This window comes from Oncorhynchus masou, chromosome 33 (genome assembly GCF_036934945.1).
Source record: "Oncorhynchus masou masou isolate Uvic2021 chromosome 33, UVic_Omas_1.1, whole genome shotgun sequence".
NCBI lineage: Eukaryota > Metazoa > Chordata > Actinopteri > Salmoniformes > Salmonidae > Oncorhynchus > Oncorhynchus masou.
Genome location: NC_088244.1, coordinates 16,269,308 through 16,286,994, shown reverse-complemented (window position 1 = coordinate 16,286,994; position 17,687 = coordinate 16,269,308). Strand labels below are relative to the sequence as shown.

General features: G+C 45.5%; 1 protein-coding gene across 3 annotated transcripts in view; it reads right to left on the bottom strand.

Moving 5' to 3' along the window:
* Positions 1-17,687, bottom strand: part of nkain4 (sodium/potassium transporting ATPase interacting 4) — a 139,664-nt gene that overhangs the window by 41,039 nt on the left and 80,938 nt on the right. For 2 of the 3 annotated variants that reach the window (XM_064956021.1, XM_064956019.1), the window contains exon 5: positions 4,002-4,062. The exons of the other annotated variant lie outside the window; for it this stretch is intronic. In XM_064956021.1, the coding sequence (XP_064812093.1) occupies positions 4,002-4,062 (61 nt within the window). The remainder of the gene's footprint in view (positions 1-4,001; positions 4,063-17,687) is intronic. 3 annotated transcript variants of the gene reach the window in all.

Genomic DNA, 17,687 nt, shown 5'->3' with positions numbered 1-17,687 from the left:
ACATAAATATGGACGTAATCGAACAAAACAAACATTTCTTGTGGAAGTGGGAGTCCTGGGAGTGCATTCCGACAAAGATCAGAAGAGGTAAGTGAAGATTTATAATGCTATTTATGACTTTTGTTGACTCCACAATTTGGTGGGTAACTGTATGGCTTGCTTTTGTGGCTGAACCTGTTCTCAGATTATTGAATATTGTGCTTTTGCCGTAAAGCTTTTTTGAAATCTGACACAGCGGTTGCATTAAGAACAAGTTTATCTTTAATTCTATGCTAAACATGTATCTCTCATGAAAGTTTATGATGAGTATTACTGTTATTTGATGGGGCTCTCTGCAATTTCTCAGGATGTTTTGGAGGCATTTATGAACATGGCGCCAATGTAAACTGAGGTTTTTGGATATAAATATGAACTTGATCGAACAAAACATACATGTATTGTGTAACATTGAGTCCTGGGAGTGTCATCTGATGAAGATCGTCAAAAGGTTAGTCATTAACCTCTTGAAACTCTAGGGGCGCAATTTCATTTTTGGATGAAAAACGTTCCCGTTTTAAACAAGATATTTTGTCACAAAAAGATGCTCGACTATGCATATAATTGATAGCTTTGGAAAGAAAACACTCTGGATTTTCCAGAACTGCAAAGATATTGTCTGTGGGTGCCCTAGAACGGGAGCTATAGGCAAAACCAAGATGAAACGGCAACCAGGAAACCAGCAGGATTTTTGAGGCTCCGTTTTCCATTGTCTCCTTATATGGCTGTGAATGCGAGAGGAATGAGCCTGCCCTTTCTGTCGTTTCCCCAAGGTGTCTGCAGCATTGTGACGTATTTGTAGGCATATCATTGGAAGATTGACCATAAGAGACTACATTTTCCAGGTGTCCACCCGGTGTCCTCCGTCAAAATTGGTGCGTCTTTTTCAGCTGCTGGTATTTTTCCATGGGATTCTGAGGGGAAAGCAGGCTTCCACGAACTGCATATCAATGAAGAGATATGTGAAAAAACACCTTGAGGATTGATTCTAAACAACGTTTGCCATGTTTCGGTCGATATTATGGAGTTAATTCGGAAAAAGTTTGACGTTTTGGTGACTGTATTTTCGGTTCGTTTTGGTAGCCAAATGTGATGTACAAAACGGAGCGATTTCTCCTACACAAAGATTCTTTCAGGAAAAACTGAACATTTGCTATGTAACTGAGAGTCTCCTCATTGAAAACATCCGAAGCTCTTCAAAGGTAAATGATTTTATTTATTTGGTTATCTGGTTTTTGTGAAAATGTTGCATGCTAAATGCTACTCAAAATGCTAAGCTAGCTTAGCATACTCTTACACAAATTAGTGATTTGCTATGGTTCAAAAGCATATTTTGAAAATCTGAGATGACAGTGTTGTTAAAAAAAGGCTACGCTTGAGAGCAGGCGCATTATTTTCATTTTATTTGCGATTTTCAGAAATCGTTATCGTTGCGTTATGCAAATGAGCCTGAGGCTTTATTCACGATCCCGGATCCGGGATGGTGAGTATCAAGAGGTTAATTTGATCTATATTTCTGCTTTTTGTGACACCTCTCTTTGGTTGTAAAATGGCCGAATGCTTTCTGTGACTAGTTGCTGACCTAACATAATGATATGTTCTGCTTTCGCCGAAAAGCCTTTTTGAATTCGGACACTGTGGTTGGATTAACGAGAAGTGTATCTTTAAAATGGTGTAAAATACTTGTATGGTTGAGGAATTTTAGTTATGAGATTTCTGTTGTTTTGAATTTGGCGCCCTTTAATTTCACTAGCTGTTGGCGAAGGTGGGACGCAAGCGTCCCGAACGATCCCGGAGAGGTTAAAACTGGTTTTTCAACCACTCCACACATTTCTTGTTAACAAACTATAGTTTTGGCAAGTTGGTTAGGACATCTACTTCGTGCATGACACAAGTCATTTTTCCAACAATTGTTTACTGACAGATTATTTCACTTATAATTCACTGTATCACAATTCCAATGGGGCAGAAGTTTACATACACTAAGTTGACTGTGCCTTTAAACAGCTTGGAAAATTCCAGAAAATGATGTCATGGCTTTAGAAGCTTCTGATAGGCTAATTGACATCATTTGTCAATTGGAGGTGTACCTGTGGATGTATTTCAAGGCCTACTTTCAAACTCAGTGCCTCCTTGCTTGACAACATGGGAAAATCAAAAGAAGTCAGCCGAGACCTGTGAAAAAAAATTGTAGACCTCCACAAGTCTGGTTCATCCTTGGGAGCAATTTCCAAACACCTAAAGGTACCACGTTCATCTGTACAAACAATAGTACGCAAGTATAAACACCATGGGACCACGCAGTCACCATACCGCTCAGGAAGAAAATGCGATCTGTCTCCTAGAGATGAATGGACTTTGGTGCGAAAAGTGCAAATAAATCCCAGAACAACAGCAAAGGACCTTGTGAAGATGCTGGAGGAAACAGGTACAAAAGTATCTATATCCACAGTAAAATGAGTCCTATATCGACATAACCTGAAAGGCAGCTCAGCAAGGAAGAAGCCACTGCTCCAAACTGCCATAAAAAAGCCAGACTACGGTTTGCAACTGCACATGGGGACAAAGATCGTACTTTTGGGAGAAATGTCCTCTGGTCTGATGAAACAAAAATATGACTATTTGGCAATAATGACCATCGTTATGTTTGGAGGAAAAAGCGGGAGGCTTGCAAACCTGACTCAGTTACACCAGCTCTGTCAGGAGGAATGGGCCAGCATTCACCCAACTTATTGTGGGAAGCTTGTGGAAGGCTACCCAAAACATTTGACCCAAGTTAAACAATTTAAAGGTAATGCTACCAAATACTAATTGAGTGTATGTAAACTTCTGACCCACTGGGAATGTCATGTAAGAAATAAAACCTGAAATTAATCACTCTACTATTATTATGACATTTCACATTCTTGAATTAAAGTGGTGATCCCAACTGACCTAAAACAGGGAATTTTTACTAGGATTAAATGTCAGGAATTGTGAAAAACTGAGTTTAAATGAATTTGGCTAAGGTGTATGTAAACTTCCGACTTCAACTGTGTGTGTGTGTGTGTGTGTGTGTGTGTGTGTATATATATACATATATATATATATATATATATATGGTTTTTATTTTTGTTCAGAAAAAATATATATAGTGTTTGGATTTTTGTTTAGTATATATATGTATGTATGTTTGTAGGCATTTCTAGAAAATATGGATACATTGCAGTGGTGGGTGGTAGCAGAACTGGTCTGCAGAAGACAAAAACACACTGTTTTTCACACTACCAACCCCCGACTACCACCAGAACTGACAGCTGAAGAGAAGAGGTGATGAAAATGTGAGGACACTACAGGGAAAGAAAATTGGGTCAAGGGTGTGAGGGAGATAATGAAATGGTTGGATGGGGAGACAGAGTGACGGAGAACAGCTGGTAGGGGAGGAAGGGAGGAGCGGACAAGGTGGAGGAGGGATTGAGGGATGTTTTAATTAGCTACAGGCCCCCCTCTCATCTCCTATTCCTCATCTCCACATCCGGCTGTGATTGGGAGTCCCATTGGGCGGCACACATAAGGCCCAGCGTCGTCCAGGTTTGGCTGGGGTATGCCTTCATTATAAATAAGAATTTGTTCTTAACTGACTTGCCTTGGTAAATAAAGGTTCAATTCAAATAAAACGTTTAAAAAATCTCCTGTCTTGCCATGTTGTTAGGTTGTGGTTCATTTAGTGTGTGTGTGTGTGTTTGAGTGAGAGAGTGTGTGTGTGTGAGTGCATCATCCTTAGCTCTGGCATCTTCCCCAATATTTGGAACCAAGGACTGTGTCACGCCCTGACCTTAGATATCTCTGTTTTTCTATATATTTTGGTTAGGTCAGGGTGTGACTAGGGTGGGTACTCTAGTTTTTGTATGTCTAGGGGTTTTAAAGCCCTTCAATTGAAACTGAATTGAGAGAGTGTGGGTGTCAAGTTAAGTTGTAGTACTCACAGCTGTCTTCCTCTTCAGTGATGGCGCTGACAACGTAACAGGCGTACACGAAGCCCAGGAGCTGCGAACACACACACACACACACACACACACACACACACACACACACACACACACACACACACACACACACACACACACACACACACACACACACACACACACACACACACACACACACACACAGTGTTAGAACACACAGATAGTTAGAACGCGCACAGAGTTAAAACACACACACAGAGTTAGAACACGCACTGAGTTAGAACGCGCACAGCGTTAGAATGCGCACAGAGTTAGAACGTGCACAGCGCTAGAACGCGCAGTGTTAGAATGCGCACAGCGCTAGAATGCGCACAGAGTTAGAACGTGCACAGCGTAAGAATGTGCAGAGCGTTAGAACGCGCACAGAGTTAGAACGTGCACAGCGTTAGATTTCGCACAGAGTTAGAACGCGCACAGCGCTAGAACGCGCAGAGTGTTAGAACGTGCACAGCGTTAGAACGCGCACGGCGTTAGAATGAGCACAGCGTTAGAATGCGCACAGAGTTAGAACGTGCACAGCGTAGAATAAGCAGAGCGTTAGAACGCGCAGAGCGTTAGAACGCGCACAGAGTTAGATTTCGCACAGAGTTGGAACGCGCACAGCGCTAGAATGCGCACAGAGTTAGAACGTGCACAGCGTTAGAACGCGCACAGCGTTAGAATGCGCACAGCGTTAGAACGTGCACAGCGTAGAATAAGCAGAGCGTTAGAACGCGCACAGAGTTAGAACGCGCACAGCGGTAGAACGCACAGAGAGGGTTAGAGCGCACACAGAGCGTTAGAACGCGCAGAGCGTTAGAACACAAAGACAGGGTGTTAGAACACACAGGGTGTTAAAACACACAATTAGAAGACAGTTCGAAAGCACAAAAAGTTAGAATGTGCACAGAGGTTTAGAACGTTAGAACGCAGAGGGTTAGAAAGCGCGCAGAGTTAGAACGCACAGAGGGTCAGAATGCACACAGAGTTAGAACACGCGAAAAGAGGGTCAGAACGCACACAGAGTTAGAACGCATACAGAGTTAGAACGCACACAGTGTTAGAACACACACAGGGTGTTAGAACACACAGGGTGTTAGAACACACAATTAGAACAAACAGAAATAATTAGAACACACACAGTCAGAACACACACAGAGAATTAGAACACACAGATAATTAGAACACACACAGAGTCAGAACACACACAAGTGGTTAGAACACACAGAGGGTTAGAACACACAGATAATTAGAACACACACAGTGTCAGAACATACACAGAGTCAGAACACACACAGAGAATTAGAACACAGAGAATTAAAACACACAGAGAATTAAAACACACAGAGTCAGAACACACAGATAGAAGAGATAATTAGAACACACACAGTTAGAACACACAGATGATTAGAACAGAAAGTTAGAACACACAGAGGGTTAGAAAACACAGAGTTAGTAGAACCCATATAATTAGAACACACACACAGATTTTGAACACACAGAGAGATATAACACACAGTGTTAGAACATACAGAGAGTGTTAGAACACACAGAGTTAGAACACAGAGGGTTAGAACACACAGAGAGTTATAACCCACACAGAGAGTTTGAACACACACAGAGTTAGAACACACAGAGAGAGTTTGAACACACAGAGAGAGTTAGAACACACAGAGATAGTTAGAACACACAGAGTTAGAACACACAGATGATTAGAACAGAGTTAGAACACAAAGACAGTTCGAAAGCACAAAAAGTTAGAACGCGCACAGAGTGTTAGAACGCGCACCGAGGCGCAGAGGTTTAGAAGGCGCGCAGAGGTTTAGAACCACACGCAGAGGTTTAGAACGCGCTCAGAGGTTTAGAACGCACGCAGAGGTTTAGAACGCACGCAGAGGTTTAGAACGCACGCAGAGGTTTAGAACGCGCTCAGAGGTTTAGAACGCGCTCAGAGGTTTAGAACGCACACAGAGGTTTAGAACGCACTCAGAGGTTTAGAACTAGAATGCGCGTGGGTCAAACATAACACGTCAACCCTGTTACCCACAGATAGACAGGCTAGAAATGTTTTAGAATTATTATTTTTATGTGAAGCTTGGATTCAATTCCCTGTTGCACACAACACGCTTCCATTCCTTCTGTTGCAAGGGGATTCATGGCTGATTTAAGATTACAGTCAACTTTGTTATTTTATTTGGGACTTAACAGGCACTTACTATAGTATATTTTTTATTTAACCTCTTGAGATGGGAAAATGTGTTTTTCATGACAGAATGTTAAAATGAGGTGAAATCAATTTCTATCCTCAATTGCACACAAGGTCCAACTGAAACTTGACTTCGCCTTTTAACCCAACCCCTCTGAATCTAAGAGGTGCGGGGGGGCTACCACATTCAACACCCGGGGGGCTGAGTGTATGTGTGGGGGACTGAGTGTATGTGTGGGGGACTGAGTGTATGTGTGGGGGACTGAGTGTATGTGTGGGGGACTGAGTGTATGTGTGGGGGGCTGAGTGTATGTGTGGGGGACTGAGTGTATGTGTGGGGGGCTGAGTGTATGTGTGAGGGACTGAGCGTATGTGTGGGGGGCTGAGTGTATGTGTGGGGGACTAAGCGTATGTGTGGGGGACTGAGAGTATGTGTGGGGGACTGAGTGTATGTGTGGGGGACTGAGTGTATGTGTGGGGGGCTGAGTGTATGTGTGGGGGACTGAGTGTATGTGTGGGGGACTGAGTGTATGTGTGGGGGACTGAGTGTATGTGTGGGGGACTGAGTGTATGTGTGGGGGACTGAGCGTATGTGTGGGGGACTGAGCGTATGTGTGGGGGGCTGAGTGTATGTGTGGGGGGCTGAGTGTATGTGTGGGGGGCTGAGTGTATGTGTGGGGGGCTGAGTGTATGTGTGGGGGGCTGAGTGTATGTGTGGGGGGCTGAGTGTATGTGTGGGGGGCTGAGTGTATGTGTGGGGGGCTGAGTGTATGTGTGGGGGGCTGAGTGTATGTGTGGGGGACTGAGCGTATGTGTGGGGGGCTGAGCGTATGTGTGGGGGACTGAGCGTATGTGTGGGGGACTGAGTGTATGTGTGGGGGACTGAGCGTATGTGTGGGGGGCTGAGTGTATGTGTGGGGGCTGAGCGTATGTGTGGGGGGCTGAGTGTATGTGTGGGGGCTGAGCGTATGTGTGGGGGACTGAGCGTATGTGTGGGGGACTGAGTGTATGTGTGGGGGACTGAGCGTATGTGTGGGGGGCTGAGTGTATGTGTGGGGGCTGAGCGTATGTGTGGGGGGCTGAGTGTATGTGTGGGGGGCTGAGTGTATGTGTGGGGGGCTGAGTGTATGTGTGGGGGCTGAGTGTATGTGTGGGGGCTGAGTGTATGTGTGGGGGCTGAGTGTATGTGTGGGGGACTGAGCGTATGTGTGGGGGGCTGAGCGTATGTGTGGGGGACTGAGAGTATGTGTGGGGGACTGAGCGTATGTGTGGGGGGCTGAGTGTATGTGTGGGGGGCTGAGTGTATGTGTGGGGGACTGAGCGTATGTGTGAGGGACTGAGCGTATGTGTGGGGGACTGAGTGTATGTGTGGGGGGCTGAGTGTATGTGTGGGGGGCTGAGTGTATGTGTGGGGGACTGAGTGTATGTGTGAGGGACTGAGCGTATGTGTGGGGGACTGAGAGTATGTGTGGGGGACTGAGTGTATGTGTGGGGGACTGAGCGTATGTGTGGGGGACTGAGTGTATGTGTGGGGGACTGAGCGTATGTGTGGGGGATGTAAGTGCACGTGTGGGGGATGTGAGGGTTGTGAGGGTATGTGTGTGCGACTGAGTGTACAGGGAGTAGCTGGTTGGAGGATGGTGCAACAGGGTGCAATCAAAACTACTGATCATCAATCAGCATGTGCAGTATGTGTCTCTGATCTCATCTCTATTCCTCTACATGTGTTGTTTTGTACACAAATTAACTTCCTGTCCAGAGACATTTCCTCAGAAAACAAACACTTTTTTGATTGACCCTTTATTTAACTAGGCAAGTCAGTAAAGAACAAATTCTTATTTACGACGATGGCCGACCCCAGGCAACGCTGGACCAATTATGGCCCGCCCTATGGGACTCCCAATCACAGCTGGATGTGATTCAGCTTGGATTCCAACCAGCGACTGTAGTGACGCCTCTTGCACTGAGATGCAGTGCCTTAGACCGCTGTTCCACACGGGAGCCCACTTGAAGACACCATGCACCTAAACAAGCTGGTAACTAGGTAACCAAGCCAGTAAGACTATTTCTGGCCTCAGCAGCCTGTCAATATGATAATATGCTGCATTGTTGGCAGATGGCTGTGATCTTTTCTGAGAAACACACACACTGGGACTCAGACAGAGAGACAGACAGACACACTCTACCCCAATGACTGGCACTCTGCCATGCCAATTAAACCAGCATCGGGCAAAATGCCCCCAAAACACACACTGGGCAACCGGAGACTGTGTGTGTGTGTGTGTGTGTGTGTGTGTGTGTGTGTGTGTGTGTGTGTGTGTGTGTGTGTGTGTGAGATGGGGCTACAGGACACCACTGGTGTGCACTGTTTGCAGGCAGCGGTTTGACCAACTGTTTGTTATGTTGATGATTTTATACGGGTCATATGACTACTGTAATTAGTCCTACTGTAAACTCACACCTCAGACACCATTAGTACAAAACAACACGCTGTGAAAGGAGTGTGTGTGTACAGGCTAAATGAGTTTTAAGAGAGAGTAGTGAGTCCGATCCTACCTTCTTTCTATGTCTGAAGTGGCTAATTACCTCTCACAGCAGCCTGGTATCAGACTAGATGTAACATAGTAAATGTAAATCCGGGACACTCAAAATAAATGTTGCATTAATGGTTACATAAGACAGATGGTTACTTAAGGTAAAAACGAATGTAGGGTGGTTGGTCGGGTGGGTAGGCATATAATGCAAACGTCTAGCAACCCAAAGGTTGCGAGTTTGAATCTCATCACGGACAACTTCAGCTAATTATCAACTTCTCAACTACTTACTACTTTTTAGCTACATTGCAACTACTTAGCATGTTAGCTAACCGTTCTCCTAACCTCAACCCTTTCATCTAAACCTTCCCCTAACTCTAACCTTTTAACCTAATTCCTAAACTTAATCCTAACTTTAACCCTAACCCCTAGCCTAGCTAATGTTAGCCAGCTAATACATATGATACGAAAATAAACATATCATACTAAATAGTCTCTCAGATTTACATACAGAATAATAAACAATGCTCTGAGACCAGGTTTCTCACAGGCAGGCCAGCCGTTAGAGTAGCAGGGAATTAACATCATATAAAGCCTGGGTCACACACAATGCTGTTTGCAACAGGATGCCAGACACTGGTTGAGTTGCATCAATGGTGTGTGTGGTGGTGGTGGGGGTTTGATTTGCTTGAATTGCCTTGATTAGAGTGTGTCTATTTCTGGAGGGCTCAGCAAAAAAACACACGCAAATACAGAGTCTCAGTGGGGGGATAGTGTAAGGGGATTGATACAATGTGTGTGGGGGAGTGATACAGTCTCAGTGGGGGGTGATACAGTCTCAGTGGGGGAATAGTGGGGGGGTGATACAGTCTCAGTGGGGGATAGTGTGTGGGGGGTGATACCGTCTCAGTGAGGGGATAGTGGGGGGGGGGGGTGATACAGTCTCAATGGGGGATAGTGGGGGGGTGATACAGTCTTAGTGAGGGGATAGTGGGGGGGGGGGGGGGTGATACAGTCTCAATGGGGGATAGTGGGGGGGTGATACAGTCTCAGTGGGGGAATAGTGGGGGGGTGATACAGTCTCAGTGGGGGATAGTGTGTGGGGGGGTGATACCGTCTCAGTGAGGGGATAGTGGGGGGGGGTGATACAGTCTCAATGGGGGATAGTGGGGGGTGATACAGTCTTAGTGAGGGGATAGTAGGGGGTGATACAGTCTCAGTGGGGGATAGTGTGTGGGGGGTGATACTGTCTCAGTGAGGGGATAGTGGGGGGGGGGGGGTGATACAGTCTCAATGGGGGATAGTGGGGGGGTGATACCGTCTCAGTGGGGGGATAGTGTAGGGGGGTGATACAGTCTCAGTGGGGGGATAGTGTAGGGGGGGTGATAAAGTCTCACACATCTCCCTTCTCCCAGGCCCCCACACAGCTTCCCTCTCCCAGTCCCCCACACAGCTTCCTCTCCCAGTCCCCTATACAGCTTCCTCTCCTAGTCCCCCATACAGCTCTGGAGTTCACAGAGATCATTCTGGAAAATGTATGTAATATTAATTCAAGTGATGAGTCAAGCCTGAATGGGCTAGTCCTGACCTGCTGGATCTAAGGGCGGGAATAGCATCGCTATGTCAATCTATTGTTATTAATCAGTGGTGAGTCCTTCTCTCTCTCGCTCTCTCTCTGTGTGTTTCTCTCGCTCTCTCGCTCTCTCGCTCTCTCTCTCTCTCTCTCTCTCTCTGTCTGTGTGTTTCTCTCCCTCTCACTCTCTGCCCCTCACCCCGTATCCCCTTACTTCTCTCTTCATCGTCCCCTTCCCTCTCTCTCACTCCCTTGCTCTCCCTCTCACTCTCTGCCCCTCACCCCATATCCCCTTACTTCTCTCTTCATCGTCCCCTTCCCTCTCTCTCACTCCCTTGCTCTCCCTCTCACTCTCTGCCCCTCACCCCATATCCCCTTACTTCTCTCTTCATCGTCCCCTTCCCTCTCTCTCACTCCCTTGCTCTCCCTCTCACTCTCTGCCCCTCACCCCGTATCCCTTTACTTCTCTCTACATCGTCCCCTTCCCTCTCTCTCACTCCCTTGCTCTCCCTCTCACTCTCTGCCCCTCACCCCGTATCCCCTTCCCTCTCTCTCACTCCCTTGCTCTCCCTCTCACTCACTGCCACTCCCCCTGTATCCCCTTCCCTCTCTCTCACTCCCTTGCTCTCCCTCTCCTGTCTGTGGCAGTCTCTGTTCTATTAGCATTCTAATGGAAAGTGACTCCTCTGACAGTTCCCCTCGGCTCTGTCTAAAGTGGTATGTGTGTGTGTTACGTGTATGTCTGTGACCCCATCTAAAGCGGTGCTGTCAGGGGCGGACAGGGGTCTTGACAGAGGAAAACGTACGGCGGAGAATGGAAAACAGCAGAGAGGAATGGAAAACTGAAGCAGAGAGAAGAGTTGAGTTCAAAGCCAGGATCTGTTCCACTTCCTGTTCATCTATAAAAGCTTAGAGGAAACAGGTTTTGGGAGATCACATGATATTTCACATTCATCCTTTAAGACACACAAACACGTTCACAGCGATACATGTGCATGTAATCACAGAGACACACACGACAGTGGAGGCTGCTGAGGGGAGGACGGCTCATAATAATGGTTGGAATGGAAACCATGTGTTTGATGTGTTTGGTACCATTCTATTGACTCCATTCCAGCCATTATTATGAGCCGTCCTCCCCTCAACAGCCTCCACTGACATGCACATGCACAAGCAAACACACAACACTCACTACTGCCATTGACCAGTGGTGTAGATATGAAGGACACACACACACAACACTCACTACTGCCATTGACCAGTGGTGTAGATATGAAGGACACACACACACACACACACACACACACACACACACACACACACACACACACACACACACACACACACACACACACACACACACACACACACACACACACACACACACACACACACACACACAACACTCACTACAGCCATTGACCAGTGGTGTAGATATGAAGGACACACACAACACTCACTACTGCCATTGACCAGTGGTGTAGATATGAAGGACACACACACACAACACTCACTACTGCCATTGACCAGTGGTGTAGATATGAAGGACACACACACACAACACTCACTACTGCCATTGACCAGTGGTGTAGATATGAAGGACACACACACACACACAACACTCACTACTGCCATTGACCAGTGGTGTAGATATGAAGGACACACACACACACAACACTCACTACTGCCATTGACCAGTGGTGTAGATATGAAGGACACACACACACACAACACTCACTTCTGCCATTGACCAGCGGTGTAGATATGAAGGACACACACACACACACACACAACACTCACTACTGCCATTGACCAGTGGTGTAGATATGAACGACACACACACACACACAACACTCACTACTGCCATTGACCAGTGGTGTAGATATGAAGGACACACACACACAAAACTCACTACTGCCATTGACCAGTGGCGTAGATATGAAGGACACACACACACACACACACACACACACAACACTCACTACTGCCATTGACCAGTGGTGTAGATATGAACGACACACACACACACACAACACTCACTACTGCCATTGACCAGTGGTGTAGATATGAAGGACACACACACACACACAACACTCACTACTGCCATTGACCAGTGGCGTAGATATGAAGGACACACACACACACACACAACACTCACTACTGCCATTGACCAGTGGTGTAGATATGAAGGACACACACACACACACACACACACACACACACACACACACACACACACACACACACACACACACACACACACACACACACACAACACTCACTACTGCCATTGACCAGTGGTGTAGATATGAAGGACACACACAACACTCACTACTGCCATTGACCAGTGGCGTAGATATGAAGGACACACACACACAACACTCACTACTGCCATTGACCAGTGGCGTAGATATGAAGGACACACACACAACTGAGAGTATGAGAGTGAAACCAGCTGCTCAGCTGGGGGAAACAGACATTTGCATACGTTAATGAAGGGCAATCTCTAAATGGCAAATATTAGCCCAGGTAGAGAGAGACAAAATTAGATTCCACACTCAGCAATAGGCATATCTAACAGTTTTGGTTGTCACTAGTTACCACAGCCACAAAGTTCCAACTCCAGGCTATTTCTCCAATTTATATTCATGTGATTTTAAACCTAACTCTAACCTCAGCCATACTGATAACCGTACTGCCTAACCCTAACCTTAACCTTAACCACATATTTTTTTTCATGAATTTTGACAATATAGCCAATTTAACTTTGTGGCTGTACTATTTAGTGGAAGCCCTTTTAGGCATTGCCTGGCAACCCATACTCCTTGCTCAGGCCAACCTCTACGCCACGCCCATAAACTTTTTTTTCCTTTTTTTTTTCTCCGCAATAAGTCTGGATCTGAGTACCTCCACAATGATTTCTAGAACACAAACACACTCTAACTGTACTGATTGGTCTCAGAAACCGAAGGGTTGGGCCAGAGCCATAACAAATTAGTCACACGGGCTGAATACAACAGGTGTAGACCTTACAGTGAAATGCTGAATACAACAGGTGTAGACCTTACAGTGAAATGCTTACTTACAAGCCCTTAACCAACAATGCAGTTTTAAGAAGAAAAAAAAGAGAAATAACAAATAATTAAGGAGCAACGATAACATAACAGTAGCAAGGCTATATACAGTGAGTTCCAGTACAGAGTAAATGTGCGGGTGCACCGGTTAGTCGAGGTAATTGAGGTAATATGTACATGTAGGTAGAGGTAAAGTGACTATGCATGGATAATAAACAGAGTAGCAAAAACAAATGCAGAGTGGGGACAATACAAGTAGTTCGGGTAGCCATCTTATTAACTGTTCGAGAGTCTTATGGCTTGGGAGTAGAAGCTGTTAAGAAGCCTTTTTGACCTAGACTTGGCGCTCCGGTACCGCCTGCCGTGTGATAGCAGAGAAAACAGTTTATGACTAGGGTGGCTGGAGTCCTTGGCAATCTGACACCGCCTGGCATAGAGGTCCTGGGTGGCAGGAAACATGGCCCCAGTGATGTACTCAGCCGTAAGCATTACCCTCTGTAGTGCATTGTGGTTGGAGGCAGAGCAGTTGCCATACCAGGCGATGATGCAACCAGATGCTCTCGATGGTGTAGCTGTATATCCTTTTGAGGATCTGAAGACCCATGCCAAATCTTTTCATTCTCCTGAGGGGGAATAGGCGTTGTCATGCCCTCTTCACGAATATCTTGGTGTGTTTGGACCATGATAGTTTGTTGGTGATGTGGACACCAAGGAACTTGAAGCTCTCAATCTGCTCCACTATCCCAGGGTCCTTAGCTTAGTGATGAGCTTTGAGTCCACTATGGTGTTGAACGCTGAGCTGTAGTGAATGAATAGCATTCTCACGTAGGTGTTCCTTTTGTCCAGGTGGGAAAGGGCAGTGTGGTGTGCAATAGAGATTGCATCATGTGTGGATGTGAAGGGGCAGTCTATGGTTTCTGGGATTATGGTGTTGATATGAACCATGACAAGCCTTTCAAAGCACTTCATGGCTACAGACGTGAGTGCTACGGGTCGGTAGTCATTTAGGCAGGTTACCTTGGTGTTCTTCGGCCCTGGGACTATGGTCTATGGTGTCTGCTTGAAACATGTTGGTATTACAGACTCAATCAGGGACAGGGTGAAAATGTCAGTGAAGACACTTGCCAGTTGGTCAGCACATGCTCGGAGTACACGTCCTGGTAATCTGTCTGGCCCTGCGGCCTTGTAAATGTTGACCTGTTTCAAGGTCTTACTCACATCGGCTATGTAGAGCGTGATCACACAGTCGTCCGGAACAGCTGATGCTCTCATGCATGCTACAGTGTTGCTTGCCTGAATCGAGCATAGAAGTTATTTAGCTCGTCTGGTAGGCCCGGGTCACTGGGCAGCTCGCAGCTGTGCTTCCCTTTTTAGTCCGTAATAGTTTGCAAGCCCTGCCAGTGACCCTGGTACTTCCTGCTTTAGTTTTTGCATGTAAGCAGGAATCAGGAGGATAGAGTTATGGTCAGATATGTCAAATGGAGGGCGAGGGACAGATTTGTACGTGTATCTGTGTGTGGAGTAAAGGTGGTCTAGAGTTGTTTTCCTCTGGAGCCCGTAAAACGGCAGCCCTCCCCTCCGGCACCATTCTTCCTCGTGGGTAAAGCGGCGTTTTGAAAATTCATCATTGGCTTTGATACTCTGATTGGTTAGAAATGATACAATTGCTGATGACTTTCTTTTGTACAATACCCTTCCTTTTGGCAGTCTCAGGGTGTTTTCACACATGTCCCCTTTCTGCCAATTTTTATGAACTCAGTGTGCTTTGCTTATTTTTTGTGTGCAATGTGACACTCCAAAGGAACTCAGACCCCCCAAAAGAGCCCCTTAAGTGAATTGAACTGAGACCATCTGAAGAAGTGGTCTGAGTTCGGTTCGCTTGAACTTTGTGGTCTGGTTCCCTTTTATAGGACAACGTGAACACAAAGCTCCCCGGATTTGCTTGTCATTATTCCTGCACCACACACTAGACTACTGCAACACCGTTTCCCCTGCCATAACCCGTCACATTGGTGCCTGACACAAGAGAGAGATGATGATGATGATGTGCAGGTTCAAGGAAAAAACATGTGCTGTTCTTGGATATTTATTAGCGATTGTCAAGGGTGCACAGAAATGCCAAAATATGTGTGGAGGTTTTAGTTCAAGATGATTTGTTTGCAATATGTGACCTATAGGCTAAGAGAGCTTCATAAGCTGTTTATTGATTGTGGGGTTTGAATATTGTGAGAAGACAACATATTTGGTGAGAATCACACCATAGGGTACTGTAACGACTCTCCCCGAAAGGAGTGGATCAAAGCGCACTCAAACAAAATAACAAAAGTGAAAACGAAAGTGCACAGTTCTGTCAGGTACAGACACTAAACAGAAAACAAGATCCCACAAAACCCAAAAGGAAAATGAAAACTCATATGTCATCCCCAATCAGAGACAACGATAGACAGCTGCCTCTGATTGGGAACCACACACGTCCAAAAACAAAGAAATGGAAAACATAGACTGAGTCACTCCCTGACCTAACCAAACATCGACAATAAAAAGGATCTCTAAGGTCAGGGCGTGACAGGTACAAAATCAATTCTAGCTCTTAAAGGGGCAGTAGACTACATTGGGTGTGTACATTTTTCAATTACAGCATTATTTAATCTGAAGTTATTATTCTACTATTTTTTACGTTACCAATTATATATACATCTTAATATTAAATTCTAATTACAATTATCATGGCTCTTCTTATAACTAAATGCAATCTATAAGCTTCCAAAATGTAACTAGGTATATGTAGCTGTCCGATAACACATTCTGATGGAATGGCTTGTCCTGCACTTTGTTAAAACCCAGAGTGTATTGAGTGAATGTTGAAAAAAGATATTGGTTCCTTTCTAAACATAGCAATGTGAATGCAAAGAGGACTCAATCCACAACATAGTTGAAGTGGACTGGCAAAAGGCAAGGGCAGTGTGAATACAAAGAGAACTGAGCTATTTAGCACCTTTTTTTAACCACAGAATTAACTTTAAAGAGGACTGAGATTGGTTATTTTAAAGAGGACTATATGTGAAAACACCCTCAGACTGAAGTATGTAGCGAACATAGAGCAGCGGAAGAACTCAGTTTGAGTCGCCAGGCCACCATCAACGAGCTCAGTCCAGTAACACCTATCGTCTTTCTATTGTTTTACTTTGGCAGCGGAATAACTCAGTTTGAGTCGCCAGGCAACCATCAAAGAGCTCAGTCCAGTAACACCTATTGTCTTTCTATTGTTTTACTTTGGCAACTATTCTGTTCCAGTCAGTCCTTCATGTGCGTGAGTCTGTTTAACTGAGTGTGTGACTGTGTGTGTGAGTCTGTTTAACTGAGTGTGTGTGTGTGAGAGTCTGTTTAACTGAGTGTGTGACTGTGTGTGTGAGTCTGTTTAACTGAGTGTGTGTGTGTGTGTGTGTGTGTGTGTGTGTGTGTGTGTGTGTGTGTGTGTGTGTGTGTGTGTGTGTGTGTGCGTGCGTGCGTGCGTGCGTGCATGTGTGTGTGTGAGAAAGAGAGATAGATAGAAGGGGGATTTACATCGATCAGCTTGCTAATTAACACACTATTTATCTGGTTCACTGTCCTAGGAGAAAAGCCCTTAAGTATTCTTTAGTAAAGGGAATTCATGTAGATCTATCTATCACAATGAGAGAGAGAGCTAGAGAGAGAGAGCTAGAGAAAGAAAGAAAATAAGAGAATTGAACTCGAGACCAATTTGCAACCAAAAAGAGGAGTACTCCTGGTCAGGGGAGGAACATTGGATTCAGACCTGATGAGTAATGCTCACAGTGGTAGCTAAAAAAGGAAACAGAATATATTGTAAATAAACAGTTAAGGCTATACAGGTTTTCAGCCCTATACATTGGCAGAAATGGACTGGACATGTTTTGTGTGAGCCTTTTTCCAAGATCGGATACAATTGGAATGGAATTAAGCTAACAACACTTGCACTTGTAATGGTAGATGACAGCCAGATAGAAACCAGCAGCACCACAGTGAAACAATTCCAGAGAGAGAGAGAGAGAGAGAGAGAGAGAGAGAGAGAGAGAGAGAGAGAGAGAGAGATACAGCGAGAGAGAGACAGAGAGGGTGGTGGGGGGGGGGGTTCTTCTGTGGCAGGTTAATTACCTGGCACTGTCTGTCTGACGATGAGGCAACAGCTTCCCCCACAGAGTCACAAAATGAGATCACCTCTGTGACTGTGTGTGGTGTGTGTGTGTGTGTGTGTGTGTGTGTGTGTGTGTGTGTGTG